Raw genomic sequence first — 14,962 nt, 5'->3', positions numbered from 1 at the left:
CTTTCATGGGCCTCTCTGATCACTTCCTTTGCCTCAATGGCATCACACCAGCCGCCTATCGTCCCGCCACAGGACCTGGCCTCCCCAGCTAATCGGAGAGAACAAACTTCCTGAGGGCAGAGCTGGCCCTGCCCGCACTCCTGTGGGCGGGAGGCTGGGCTGCCCGGGGCCAGCCTCGGAGATGAAAGCAGAGGGGCACCTCAGGACAGCCATGCACATGTTCCCGAGATTTTATTTTGGGGGAAGCTGGTGGCTGTAATTCTTTCCGATGGCTGGCAGTCGTAGCTCACGTCCAGGTGAGGAACGAAGCCAGGCAGGGTGCCCTGGGCTTTCTCGAGGTCAGTGCTGCTGGCGGGACAGAGATGGGTGGACAGAAAGAGCCTGAATGGCTGGGGAAGACGCTAGCTTGCCAAACCTGCCCCAAAGCCATCCATCTCTACATAGGAGACAGGGGACCAAGAAGCAGACTCAGAGGGAGGCAGATGTAACCTAATTTATGTCAGAATTGCTCGCATTTATTGAGCACTGAGATTAGGCCCCGTTCTAAGCGTTTCACAGGCACTAATTCCAGGAGTTATCATGAGAACCCCATGGGTCGGATCTACTACCTTGCTGAACAGATGAGAATCTGAAAGAGAGGTCGGCAGACTCACATAGAGGCAGAGTCAGGCTTGGGACCCAGAGCACCAGGCCCCGAGTTCCACACTCTCAGCCTCAGGGGGATTCTGCCTCTTCAAAGTATTTGGGGTTCCCCGGGAGTTAACTGTACCCTCAGAAGCTGAAGGCACTGCTGCATGAGACGGACCTGGGGTGAGGAACCACATGGCCCCTGGGACCCCTTCCAGCTCTGAGATCCTACTTGCCTATTTTAGAACGTTCTGCCATCGGGTTATTAACAAAACCTACGAGTTGGCTCCCACTCCAAAGTGTAATTCTGCCTCCTCTGACTCATGCAGACAGAAATGCTTGGAGATGGTTCACGGGTGGGATGGCGGCCCACGGGCCTCTGAAGGGGAGATGCAGGCTGCCTGGGCCCCAGCGCACGTCCCTCCGCTCCACTGCTACCAGGGAATGATGCGCTGTCCCTTGGGCAGAAGGCTCCTGGTCCCTGGGGGTGGGGAATGACGAGGCGAGGAAGGGAGGATGCAGGGTGTGAGGTGAAGACATGAGACAGGACAGTGCTTCCTGGGCCCCTGAGTGTCACGGCACCCATGGGAACGATCGGATGAGCACAGCATCTGAACGAAAGGGGAAAAGGGCCGTTCGTGGCTAAACGCAAAACCCCTATGGCCCAGGATGCCGCAGACTCTGCCTAGGAGTTCCAAGGATGCTCTCTCTCACACCTGTGAGCCACTGCAGGCCCACCAGCTGGAAACCTGCGACAGAGAATAACAGGAAAGGTAGCACTGGCCCTGGCCGGCGCGCTCAGTTGGTTAGAGCATCCTCCCAATACACCAAGGTTGCAGGTTCGATCCCCGGTCAGGGCTCATACAAGAATCAACCCATGAAGGCAAAAATAAGTGGAACGACAAACTAATGCTTCTCTCACTCTCAAATCAATAAACTAAAATATTTTTTAAAAGAAAGGGAGCATTCCCGCGGACTGAGCACCTCAGCAGACAAGGAGCAGGACAGAGGGAATTGCTGGCTAAGGTGAATGACTCCCCCAAGTCCCCCCCACCTCCACCAATCCCTCCCCTCACCCACGAAGAATGTAATCCAAGAAGCAAGAGGAAACATCTCACCTTAGAAGAACCACGCTGTCGGACATGAAGGCTCCAATAGTTACATCTGAAAGCCAGAAACATGCAGATTTAGAAACTTGTTGAGGCCTATCCCCTCTACCCCAAGGCTCTCCACAGCAATGGGGCCCGGCCTCGAGGTCGGGCCGCTGATGGCCAGCCTCTGGGCTCCAGAACGGTCCTGTCAGAGTCAGAGCCACACGGGCCCGTACGGCAGCCAATCACCAGGTGTGGCCGTCGAGCCTTTGGAATGTGGCTGGTCCGCACCGAGATGTGTTGTAAGTGTAAAATCCAGATGGATTTCAAAGACCTCATTCAAAAGAACAGCCACCTCCTTAATTTCCATATCGACTATATGTAAAAATGATAATACACTGGATATACTGGGCCAAATAAAACGTTACTGAAATTAATTCCACCTGTTCTTTTACGTGGCTACTAGAATATTCTGAACTACATATGTGGGTCACATTACGTTTCTTTTGGGCATCCATGAATGAGAGGGCTACCTGGAATTACATGATCGTGCAGAAAGCCCCAAGTTCTGTGGAACATGTGACTCATTTCCACTGCCCCCCTCACTCTCTGCCACCCCAGAGTCGCTCAGCACCCTTGTCTGAACAACGGAGACGATTATCCTACGTCTTCTTCAAAAGCATATTTTCGGAAAACATGCATTCAATATTTGTCAAACATAATATTAAATGTGTTCGATGTACTATTTATGAAGTACTTCAATATGTAATAAATATAAGAAATTAGATATTGAGTTCAGAAAATACTTGGTAAACTACACACCAAAACACAAGTGTGAGCTGGCAGTGGTTGTTCTAAATAACTTTAATTTAGGAAGCATTCACTCGCCCAACAGCTCTCTGCCTTTCTTCCCGTCTCATATAAGCCCTCAGCCCTGGGGTTCCCATTACTCCTCGCAGAACCCAGCACCTGAGTCCAAGAGCCTGAAGCCCTACGTCTACCCAACACCCTCACCGGGGAAAACAAAGAGCAAATCCACGAACTGTGTTGCTGCTGAAAGGTTTGCGGTTGGGTACGCTTGCTCATTTTGTTAAATTGATTGAATATCTGAAAATAAAAGACCCCGATCCACTGGCCGTTTCTTTTATGAAAAATGCAAGATAGAGTCAGTTTCCTCGTGAAGTATTAACACACCTGCTCAGCACGCATTTATAGAGAAGCAGGCTAGGTCCTCGCCCACCACAGTGTGGTCCCTGCCAGTCCCTTCAGTTCTCGGAGGCTCAGTATCCTTGACTGTAAAGTGGAGGGGGGGAGGACACCCCCATCTCCACCTACCTACGGGGGTTATTATAAGATGCCCATTGCATGTGGAAGCATTTTGCATCTATTAAAGCGCTAAACCGTCATAAGGCATTGTTTAGGGATGGCCACAAATTGCCAGGGGCAAGAACTGCTCTCTCAAACTGAAAAAGGCCCATGAGGCTCTACAGGGACAGCAACGTCCACACTGCCCCTCTCCTATCCCCACTCCTCCTGGCTCTGTACCGATGCGAGGGATGCTCAAAACCCTGGGAGAAACTACAGAACTCGGTGCCCTCCTACAGGATTTCGTGACTTCTCCCAGGTCCTCCTGAAGCGCTCTCGGTGGAAAGAAACATCTTCTCTAGATAGACAGCAGGACGGCCTACAGTTCCAGGGAAATTTTTTCTGAATTCCACGATGATTTTGGATTTTTAAAATTCTGATCTCTGTTTCCTTACCTCATCCCACTCCATCCCCTTCAAATACCTGAATCAGGTATCACTTGGGACTGGGGTTTGAAAATCCTACATTTTTATTCAATTTGCTTCAACCACCGCAAGACACTGACTCTGAAGACGAGCCAGCCAGCCAGCCAGCCAGCCTGAACGGGGAAGGTCTGCTTTGTTCGTCAACGGTTTTCTTTTTGCTCAAAATCTTTCAATAATTTTCATGCAGGGGGAGGGATGGTACTCAGTCCCTTTTCCCCTCTTGAGAGTAAGAAAATTCTGACTATGATTAAATAATATCAAGGAAGCTCTGGCCGGTGTCACTCAGTGCTTGAGTGTCATCCCGTGTACCAAAGGTCACTTGTTCGATTCCCGGTCAGGGCGCCTACCCAGGTTGCGGATCTGATCCCAGATCGGGGTGAGAGCAGGAGTCAACCGAACAATGTTTCTCTCTGACACCAATGTTTCTCCCTCTCCTCTCTCTCACCCTTCATCTCTCTCTAAAATCAATAAAAACATCTTTAAAAAAATAATATCAAGAAAAACATAAGGTTTCACTATTTATCATTTTTAATGTAGACGTGCTTTTTTTTCTTCATGAGAAAGACTGGCAGCCACAGAATTCACCGTAAAATCCACCCACCTGCTGCTTCCACTCTTCAGAGTAGGTCATTTAAAAACCCCTAAAGTGCCCTGCGGACATGGCTCAGTGGTTGAGCATTGACCTGTGAACCAGGGGGTCATGGTTCAACTCCAGTCAGGGCACATGCCCACGTGTGGACTCGACCACTCGGGGTCGTGCAACAGGCAGCCGTTCAATGATTCTCTGTCATCATTGATGTTTCTCTCTCTTCTCCCTCTCCCTTCCTCTCTGAAATCAATAAAAAAACATATTTAAAAAAAATAAAAAACCCCAAAAGAGATTTCCACATTTTCACCTTAAAATCAAACACCAGGCCAAACACCCCCTGCTAAGGGTGTGAATTTTCCTGATCCTAAAGAGAGGCAACCACGCTACCTCGTGCATTTTCCTTCGTGTATCTCAGTGGTTCTCAACCTTCCTAACGCCGCGACCCTTCAATACAGTTCCTCATGCTGTGGTGACCCCCAATTTCATTGTTACAAATTGAACATAATTAAAGCATAGTGACTAATCACAAAAACAATATGTAATTATATATGTGTTTTCGGATGGTCTTAGGCGACCCCTGTGAAAGGGTCATTCGACCCCCAAAGGGGTCGCGACCCACAGGTTGAGAACTGCTGGTGTACCTCATCTGCCTTAAGGGAAATCGCTTACCGGGATAGCCGTTCCCATCCATGTCGATGCCTCCTGACATGGACTGCCCGAACATCCGCAGGACTGGGCTGATCTTCCGCCCGGACAGTTTCTGAAACAGACAACAGGGAAACTGAGTCGCCGGAAAGGAGCACAGTCCCGGATAAGCCCCGTGACTGTTTTAGCCCAGCCTCCGAGGACACCTGGTCTTGACTTTGTTGAAAGAACAGCTTACAAAAAAGGAGTCCTGATTTGATCAGGGAGTCTTTGGCAGGCAGCTAAAGACCACACACTCCTTTACTATTCCTTGCCTTCGCCAGATGCCATGATTTACATTTGTTTCTAAGTCCGGGGCTAACGAAAGAGCTACCCCGCCCAGTGTGTTGATGTTTTGACATGTTCAGTGAAGTGTGAAGTGGATAATGTGTGGCTGCCCTTTCTAATGAAGGTTCTGTGTCGTGTTTACACGGGGAGAGCTGGCTGAAATTCTAAGAACATACTTTTCCTTATATCACTCTTCCCAAACATGTAACTAACCATGTTATACTCCTCCCCTAAGCGGTACACGTTGGAGTCTTTCCCTAGGCGGGCAGGCAATGCGCATGTCTTGATGGACCAGCCGGCCACAGGCGACGGCCTCTCCATGCAGCCAACCAGAAGATCCGCCGGCTCCTGAGCTCCCCTGACAGGGTGAAGCAGCTTTACCTCGGAAACCTAGAACCCCAAGGCCCTGGACCTCCCATGTGCTGTAGGAAAACCCCAAAATTCGCTGGAGCCTCCTCCCTGAAGGGCAGCTCTCAACCAACCATTCAGAGTTCACGGCCCGACCAACTCCAGGAACTCAGGCATCTGTGCTCTTGATTCATCATTCATCACCGTATGTTCACACGGTAGATCAAGATGATCTGCTTATAAGCAACCTTCGTCATACATCGACCTTTGTGGGGCTCAGCCCCTCACAAAGATACCGAGCTTCCTGAATCAGAAGAGTCCTATCTTCTGGCATCTGACCCGTCCCGCCTTCTCTTTGTCTATACAGTCTCCTTGTGGAGACTCAGTCCATGACACCCTCATGTAGGTGACAAGGGAAATGCTTTGTTTTCATGCCACACAGCAAAAGCCTCGTCAGAACCAGGCACACAGATGCCCAGGAGCTCCCTGTGGGCTTTCTCCCCTTACCCTTTTCCTTACTGGGCCAACCTCCAGAGAAGTCACGAGGCCGGGGGAGGGGAGTTTCCATAGGATCTACAGACGGACACTAGGCCAAGGCCATTCCCTGCGACAAACAGCCCTCCACTCGCCATCTCCAGTGAGGCCATCCGGCAGGAGATGAGCGAGCATCAACATACAAGTCAGAACCCTGTCGGAAGCACTGAAGACATGTGTCTCGCTCCCAGGCACGGTCCGCATCCCACATGGCCCTGTGTCAACAAATGTGGATGGACGCCACATCTTGAAGCCGACCACCTCGCTCTGAGGTCCACCAACGCCGGCGGCAGCCTGCCCTCCCTTTGCCTGTCTGAGGTCTGCTCGGCTGGGGCGCGGGGGAAGAGCGGAGGGGTGGTCCGCTTGGGGGTGGCGATGCAGGCTGACGTTCTCCCGCAGACATCTGCAGGCCATTAGGCCAGAAAGCCAGGAAGACACGTCTGCTCGGTGCTAATAACTCTAAATGAAAACCAGGAGCTCCACCAGGTTTGTAGACAGTGTCCTCCGGGCAGGAGAGAGGGGAGAGATCGCAGGAGCCGCCCTAACATGCCCAGGGGGCTGTGGAACCCAGAGAGGCACGCAAGGATCTTAAAATCAACCCTTTTCACGGGGCCCCGGAGAAAGAGGAAGGAGCAATGTGGAAGAACTTGACGCCGATCGCACGATTTACCCAGCAGAAATAATACCGAGCCGGGCCAAGGAAAAGCGCCTGCCTCGCCCCGGGGTTGTTTCTGATTTCCTCCCCGAGTTCGCCCACACAATGCCCGCTCTGTCCGGACCTGGGCCCCGAAGACTCTGTCATGAGAGGGTTTTAGTTTCCTTTTTCAATCCCTGACCTTATCGCATCCATAGGAGGCAGCTCGGAAAAGTCTAATCATAGTTGTTTCTTTCTTTTTGTTCTTTTTTGAAGAGCCCCAAAGGACTTCTCTCTGTCAACGTTAACGAGCCAACCTGCTGACAAAGGCCGGCCGGGCCCAGCTGCTGATCCCCGCTTCCTACTGCAGGCACCGCGCTGACCACACATTTAGACGTCAGCTGCCTGCCTGCAGGATTCCACCCAGCAACGGAACAAGACCCTGGAGCGCGGGGGAGGGGGCCTCGCAGGTTGCCTCCCCGTGTGGCCGGCTTCCGAGGTCCGGGAACAAGCTTCCAGAAGGATGCGTGGACAGTGACCCCGGGCGGTCGGCTGGCCGAGGACTCCCGGGCTCCCGGGATGATGGTCAGCTCCTCGGCAGGAAGACCCCAGGGGCCGCCACGACAGGGCTCTCGAGTTGAGAAAGACACCACGGATCCTAAACCAACACTCTTCACGGTGAACTCAAGAAAAAGGAATGAGTTCCGGGGCGATGTGCAAGAACCCTCAGCTTGTCGCCCCGGGGAAGGGTGTCCCCGACTCAGACTAGAGCAGCCCTGGTGATGCGCATGGGACCCCCAACTGTGACTGCAGCCCTCTCCCTTCGCTATGTTGGCAGAATCCCCTAAGAGTGTATTCCCACCATCCGTGGTTCTTTTCTGATAAAACGTGGAAGACCCGTGTAGATAAAGGCCCCTTGGAGCACCTACGTCTCACAGCGAAGTTTCCACATTCCTACGTTTTTCCACTGGGCTTCCGCCAGGGGTCCTTCCTCTGACATGCAGCGGAGGATGGTGGGTACAACGAAAGGTTTGGGAGTCGGACTGGCAGTTGCGATGGCCATGTTGCCACATGTTGGGCAAGTTAAAGAACCTCCCTGGGCCACAGTCACCCCACAAATAAAAGGTGGTGATAAAAGTACTCACCTGGGACACAAGAACCGGGGGTGGGGGTGGGAGGTAGGGGAGGCCGGGGGAAGGTCAAGCGGAAAAAAAAAAATAATAACGTCAGCCTGACAAAGGAGTAACAACAACAACAACAAAGAAAGCCTCCCCTTAAATCAATCGATCTAACTCTGGGTAAGAATTTGGACATGATCTTGTGTTGGCAGAGACATATGTACTACTCTTTGTAATATTTTAAGCAATAAAAAAAAAAAAGTACTCATCTCGCATGGCTGTTAGGAGGATTCAAGGTAAGAGGCAGAGCTGTCCCCCCACTCGGTATCTGCCCCCCGGAGTCACACACATCTGCCCCCTGGAGTCACACACGGAGCAGGAGGCCCTGCCCAGAGGGAGCCTGACGCCCCACAGGCAGCGACCCTCAGCCCATAAGCAGCCAACTTCTAGTGAAGCAAGAAGAACAACTATGAATGTATAAGCTGACCTCCCAGGACGTACTGCCTCTAAAAATCAACTTGTAAAGTCTGTTTTTCCCTTACCTAGGAACTTCAGGACGGGAGCTGGTTTTGGTATTTTACTACCATTTCATTTTATGGAACATTTATAGAACCTTTTATAAAAGCAAGGCTCCGTTCAACACTGTATTTCCTTAGCCATAATCCTCTTCACGATGAGAAATATAAGCATGAGCAGGAAGGCGGGAGCACATAATAAGCGCTCGATAAGTCAGTATTTGCTGATGGGGAATTTCTCCGTTTGGGCTCCGTCCCTCCCTGTCCCTGACCCGCCGGGAGCACGCCGCAGGCCTGGGCCCCTCTCCGCACAGACATCCTGGCGGTGCTGCTGCCCAGAGCACCACTTCCTGTTTCCCAGGGGCTGGGCTCGGCACCATCAGCAAGTTTGAACACCAAGCTGATACGACAAAAAACTGAACTCACCACTTCCATGTTCCCCAGTCTGGGGCACGAGGCCAGAGCGTAAGCCACTTCTCGTGTCAGTGCCAAATGGGACAACAGCCCTGTGGCGGCTTTCAGGTCCCTCCTCCTTGGATCACAGTCTTTCTAGATCATGTTTTACAATAGACCCTTCAGCTTTAGCACAGACGGTTGACAAAGGAGTAACAACAACAACAACAAAGAAAGCCTCCCCTTAAATCAATCGCTCTAACTCTGGGTAAGAATTTGGACATGATCTTGTGTCGGCAGATGCATCCCTCAATGTCAGCAAACTCTGGAGTCTAGAAATGTCTTGCTCTTTCATAAGCAGTACCAATCGGTGCCTTTCGCTAGAGCGTGGCAAAGCTAAGAGCAGGAGGGAAGTTGTCGGCGCCTCCGGCCCCCAGGGTGTGGCACAGAGGAAAGTGGAATGAATGGATGAACAAACAGTTCCCTCTCCCACCATTACCATCGAGTACTGAGGGACTATCCCGTCGGCGTCCCCGTGGTAGATGTAGACGGCGCCCGAGAAGTCGTCCTCCATGGGCGCGCCGACGGCCACGTCTGAGGGGAGAGAAACAGCTGCGGTGAGAAAAGCCACGTGGAATAACCTAAGAGCGGATTCCCTCATTCCTGCCATCATGTCTGAGTCCCTCCAAACCAAAAATGTCTCGGTTGTTGCTTGATCAAGCATCCACTCAGGCACATAATCTCTCAGCAGAAAAAAAACAAAAAAAAAGTCGAAAGAAAATGATAGGAGGTGGGAAGAGTTTCATTCCGGGAAAGCTCCTAGCTCAGGGGTGGGCAACTCCTGGCACGCGTGCCAAACATGGCACGCCAGTAACTTTTGCTGGCACGCCAAACCCTCTCTTATAATCTTCCATTTACAATTTTTTTCTTAATATCGACTTTTTTTTTTTCTGATAAATTCAGTGTAGGTGCAGCTTAGATAAATAAACAATTTTACCTAACAAGTTATCTTAAAGACCATAGACATGGCTGACTTTGAAATGCAGTGGATTGCATTTCAGCATAGCTCAATTTGGAAGCAGAAATTTATTGACCTTAGAGTTGACTTGGAAAACATTGAAAAAAAGCGATTAGAGACAGGAGTACCAGAGAGAAGTGTCGAGAATGAACTCTTGAGGACTTGGAATGCCATTCCAGAAAATTTTTTCTGTTTAAAAAACTTTGCAACAGCGTTACTCTCCATGCTTTCATCCACATACGCTTGTGAATCTTTGTTCTCAGTGATGAATTCTGTTAAGTCTCGTAATAGGAGTAGCCTGACGGATGAAAGTAGTAGCTCGTGCATATCTCTGAAGGTCACGAAATAGAAACCTGATGTAAAATCTCTGCCATCAGTGATGCAGCAGCAAAAGTCCCACTGATAATATCAGACGGAGTCATACAGTCTTCTGTCGGACTCTCAGTGTACATGTATACATTAAAAAGTAAATGTATTTTTCATCATCATATACTGTGTTTGTTGCTCGGATGAATTTTATTATTTCTACAGGTTCTTCACATACGTACACCTTAAGAGATATCAAGTAAGCGTAACATGGTCTCAAAAAATTAGGGTTGGCACGCAGAAGAACTTTGAGACAGAGATTTTGCTGGTTTTGGCACGCACTCACAAAAAGGTTGCCCACCCCTGTCCTAGCTCATTCTCTTAGGGGAAAAATATCACTGAGCCACCCAAAAGAAGAAATACAAAGATAAACCTCTGGCCCAATTTCCGTCCGCCAGAGGGGGGATTTCTATAGACAATGGTTACTGCATAGAAAAAGCCAACTCTAGCCCTAGGTGGTTTAGCTCAGTGGATAGAACATTGGACTGCAGACTGAAGGGTCCCGGGTTCGATTCCCAGTCAGGGCATATGCCTGGGTTACTGGCTCAGCCCCTTGTGTGGGGTGGGCAGGAAGCAGCCAGTCAGTGATTCTTTCTCATCATTGATGTTTCTCTCTCTCCCTCTTTGAATCAATAAAAATATATATATTTTTAAAAGTCAACTCTATTCCTGGATGAGGAAATCTATACAATGGCATTTGCTTCACACACAGAAAAATCTGACACTATTCTCACAAACTGACAATTCCTGGAACGAAGCCTAGATCTTCCTTATTTTTTGCCCTTTGCTTTTAACGAAAGTCACGTGTCTGCAGAAGTAAGGTCAAAGGTGAGAGGCGTGGTGCACCCACGTGACCTCCAGTGGCGATCCCCCGCTCTTGAATGAAGGCCTCTTGGGCAGCCTGGCCTGAGGCAAGAGCGGTCCCCAGTCCCTCTTCCACCTCGGCCATCGCCCAGTGACATGGCTCCCGCAGGTCCTGATGTCTGACATCTGCCTCTGCAGGGAGGGGAGGAGGCTTTGAACAGGCCAGAGAGAGAGGCCACATCCGGGAAGGACAACTGCTGTCCAAACAGAACTACACATTCGGTATCCCCAACCCCCAACAATTAAAACTTATTCAAAAGTCAGTTCAACCCGGGCCGGTGTGGCTCAGCAGTTGAGCGTCGACCTATGAACCAGGAGGTCTTGGTTCGAGTCTCAGTCAGGGCACATGCCCAGGGGTGGGCTCGATCCCCAGTGTGGGATGTGCAGGAGGCAGCCGATCAATGATTCTCTCTCATCACAGATGCTTCTATCTCTCTCTCCCTCTCCCTTCCTCTCTGAAATCAATAAAAATATATTTTTTAAAAAGTCAGTCCAGCATGCTGTGACTATCAGGGGAGAGAATGTCAAACTCTCGCCTTGCTCATTTCACGAACAACGCGGTAGAGCCTGTGGAGCCTCAGAGGCTCAGAAACAAGATGTGTCTGCGCCGGGAGGAAGCTGGCTTGAGCTCCTCTGCCATCCGAAGCCCCAGGGGACCGGCCCCAAGGTTCACGGGCCCCACAATCACACAGCAAAACACACAGAACTGACGAGACAGGACTCCTGGAAAGCCAATGCCCGTGGGCTCAGAGCTCAGCCCTGAGTGCCCGCACAGAGCATCTTCTCTGAGGGGTCCTCTCCCCCTCCTCTGTGGGCAGGTAGATCCAGGAGCGCATCACGGGGGGGGGGGGGGGGGCCAGGTTGGAAGGCAGGGGGCAGGCGCTCACCCACCTGGGAACCCGTCGTCGTCAAGGTCCCCCAAGCTGGCGATGCTCTCCCCAAAGTGTGCGTTGTAGGCGCCATCCCCGCTCAGGGCCAGCTGCTCCTCCAGGGCTCCCTGGGAAACAGGATGGAGGAAAAACGGAAAACAAAGCAAAAACACAATTAAAAAAACAAAAACAAAGAAAAACAGAGCTGGGAACATCACCTCTCTAGCGCACCCCATGGACAGGAAACACCTAAACACCTGGGCAGACTCAAAGGCACCCAAACCGCTCTCTCTGGGGGCAAGATGGGTCCCTTGTACCTGGGCAGCATGGGGCTCTCCAACAGCCTGGGGTGCCTTTTGGAGGGAGCGTGCGGGAGGCAGCCAATCAGTGATTCTCTCTCATCATTGATATTTCTCTCTCCCCCTCTCCCTTCTCCCTTCCTCTCTGAAACCAATAAAAATATATATTTTTTAAAAATAGGAAGAGGTTCAAGAGAAATAAGAATACTTAGGGTCAGCACTTGGCTTTAAGAAACATGGGCTGTGGGGGGTGAGATGTGGGGGTGAAATGTCCCCAGAGAAGATCTGGGGAACGCTCCTGCTCCAAGTGTCCATGCCCCGACTTAGACACATGGCCGGGCTATCCGTCCGGTCGCCGCCTGATTGCCTCAGACAAGTTAACACCCACGCAGACGTGTCAGGCTCCCGCGAACAGAGTGGCTGGGAGGGGCTGCGTGAATGCCTGCTGTTCTCATCTCCACAATGATCACCTCCCCCACCCCGTCCCCCTCACTGAAACGTCAGCAGAGATGCAGGTGACCAGTGGCTGCACCAGGTACCAGGAAGCATCTTCCTTCCCTTGCAAAGAGTTTGCAAACATCCAAGAAAGCCAAGGCTCGCGTGTGCCCTGGCTCCTCTGTCAATGGCTGCCCTTCCTTCCTGGCACCTGCCCGCCTGGTTACGGTGACACACCAGCGCCTCTACCCAATTGGGATAGCTAGCACCTTGTCAGTGCTTAAAAGCACACTCACCGTTTTTTGTTTGTTTTTGATGATGAAAGCATGACATGTTTGCTATTTTGGATAAAGAGAAAACTAAAAATCTGCCCCCAAGACCACCACCCAGAGCGATGTTATTATCCTCCTCTGTGTATTTGCTCTATTTTTAAAGGTGGTTTGTATACACCGTTTTTAATCCTGCTTTGCACTGGTTATCTCATAAGCATTTTCTCATGTTAGCTCCAAGGCTGGTGGTACCAGAATTTATTCATTTAACCATTCCCTCCTGGCTGAACACTCTTACTTCCAGGTCCTGAAAAGATTCCGCTTTCTCACTGGTCTCCCCACCACCACCTCCTCCACTCGGCTAAAGGGAAACAGAGGCATCTTTCTGCCCCATCACATCCCTTTCATGATTCTGCAGAATAAGGAACATCTGATTAGGGCTCTTGGTCCCCACCCAGGCCCCATGCTGAACTAAGTGGCCCTGCTGCCTCACACCTCCACCCACTCACCCAGCTCCCAGCCCACTCCTGCCTGTCTGCCCAACTCCTACTCCTTCCTCAAGATTCCTTCTAGCCATTGTGTCCTCTGGGAAGGATTCTCTGCTGCCTGGGCAGATGCGTGTACACACCGAGGAAGGCAGCACAATCTAGAGATGAAGCTCTGAATCCAGCCGGCCTGGGTTCAAACCCCAGCCCCACCACTCCTTAGCTGTGTGATTTGGGGCAGGTTACCTGACCTCTCTGGGCCTCAGTTTGTTTGTTTTTCACCTGAAACATGGGGGCCACTGATACCAGGTGCACATTATACTGAACTCATTCACAGAGAGCGGGAGGAACAGTTCCTGGTACCCGGTAGGCACTCAAAACACCGCCATTAAGATTTTCTGAACCCCTGTGTGTTGGCAGTTGTAACTTTCCATCAGTGGAACACTGAGCTTTCTGAAGGTAGGAAGCTCGTCGCAGGGCGCAGTGCGGGGCCCAGAGGGTGCTCGGTCACTACTCGCTAGACATGTCCCCCTCCCACCCCCTGTCCACAGGCTGCCCAGCACTGTACTCACATTTCCTCTGTTGATGTAGACGGTGACCTGCCCCTCGTCCCTGATCTCAGAAAACATGGGGGCCCCCACCAGCAGGTCGGAGAGGCCGTCCGCGTTCAGGTCAACTGCGCATAAGGAGGAGCCGAAGTAAGAGCCCATCTGCAACCAAGTCGAGTTGCAACAAAGCGTTCAGTGTCTGCCCTCACACAGGAGGCCCTCCCCGCAAGCCAGAACGCCAAGGTGAACGGGAAAACACCCGACTTCCCTGTGTCTTGCAGCTGTGACGCGGGGCCACCAGGCGCCAGGAGACCAGAGCTAACTGGCTCAGAGTCCCCTGTCCTGGAGCCCTACCCAGGGGGTCAACCAACGGACCCATCCTGGGAGAAGGAGGCACTGTTTTTAAAAATACAAACTGAGGTTGCAAGTATAGGTTCCAACCATCATAAAAGCACCTCGTGATCCAGACATCTGACAAGGCCCAGTAAATAGGAATATGAAGTTTCAGGACACAGGGAGGCATGAAACAGGTGACCCCCTCCCAGCCCTGTGCACAGCTAAAGGCCAGTTAGGAACTCATGGGCTGAAGTGACAGAAAAAGGGAGAGACCTAGTGGACCATTGGGTGGATGAGGGACCCAACCAGGCTACACGGGCTCATCCTTACTCATAGCCTAATCCAGTCCCTATTACCTTAAATCGGGGTTTTTAAACCAAACGTGAATGGGATCCAGGCAAGTGATATAACAGGTAGGAAACAAATAGCAGTGCGAGTATGCTTACAGTGGCAAGTGGCGCTAGGCTTCAGTGGCTAAGGCACAATAGGGAGTGGTGGAGACTGTGGCAAACTGGCATCCACAGACCCAGCGACGGGAGCAGCTCCTACCCAGCTTCAGTCAACTGCTACCCTGAAGAAGGCCAACCGTCCCATTGTCCAAGAGAAGCCCAAAATAAAACAATTTATTTGAAGGGCCTATTTTTTTTTTAATGATAGCAACTAATTCCTATTAAAAACAAACAAACAAACTTACTACATAGGACAAACAAACATTTTTGTAGGCTGTATCCTTTCCAGAGGCTACCAGCATGCAAGCTCTGATCTTTATTAGAAAGGCTACCCTTTTAAAATCCATGTTTTCAAATAAAAGGGCTCTGGTTCTATGGACACGAAGCAGCATTTCCTTTCACTGTTGCGAGTG

The 14,962-nt window shown here is 51.0% G+C and overlaps 1 protein-coding gene across 1 annotated transcript in view; it reads right to left on the bottom strand.

The window, feature by feature from the left end:
- ITGA9 (integrin subunit alpha 9) overlaps positions 1-14,962 on the bottom strand; it is a 270,400-nt gene that overhangs the window by 205,028 nt on the left and 50,410 nt on the right. Inside the window, exons 9-13 of the mRNA XM_036333155.1 lie at positions 13,789-13,926; positions 11,751-11,856; positions 9,111-9,205; positions 4,767-4,857; positions 1,746-1,791 (exon numbers count right to left, since the gene is read on the bottom strand). Coding sequence (XP_036189048.1) covers positions 1,746-1,791; positions 4,767-4,857; positions 9,111-9,205; positions 11,751-11,856; positions 13,789-13,926 — 476 coding nt within the window. The remainder of the gene's footprint in view (positions 1-1,745; positions 1,792-4,766; positions 4,858-9,110; positions 9,206-11,750; positions 11,857-13,788; positions 13,927-14,962) is intronic.

This window comes from Myotis myotis, unplaced genomic scaffold (assembly GCF_014108235.1).
Source record: "Myotis myotis isolate mMyoMyo1 unplaced genomic scaffold, mMyoMyo1.p scaffold_m19_p_13, whole genome shotgun sequence".
Taxonomy (NCBI): domain Eukaryota; kingdom Metazoa; phylum Chordata; class Mammalia; order Chiroptera; family Vespertilionidae; genus Myotis; species Myotis myotis.
Note: the sequence above shows the minus strand (reverse complement) of the source record. Positions and strands in the feature narration are given on the sequence as shown.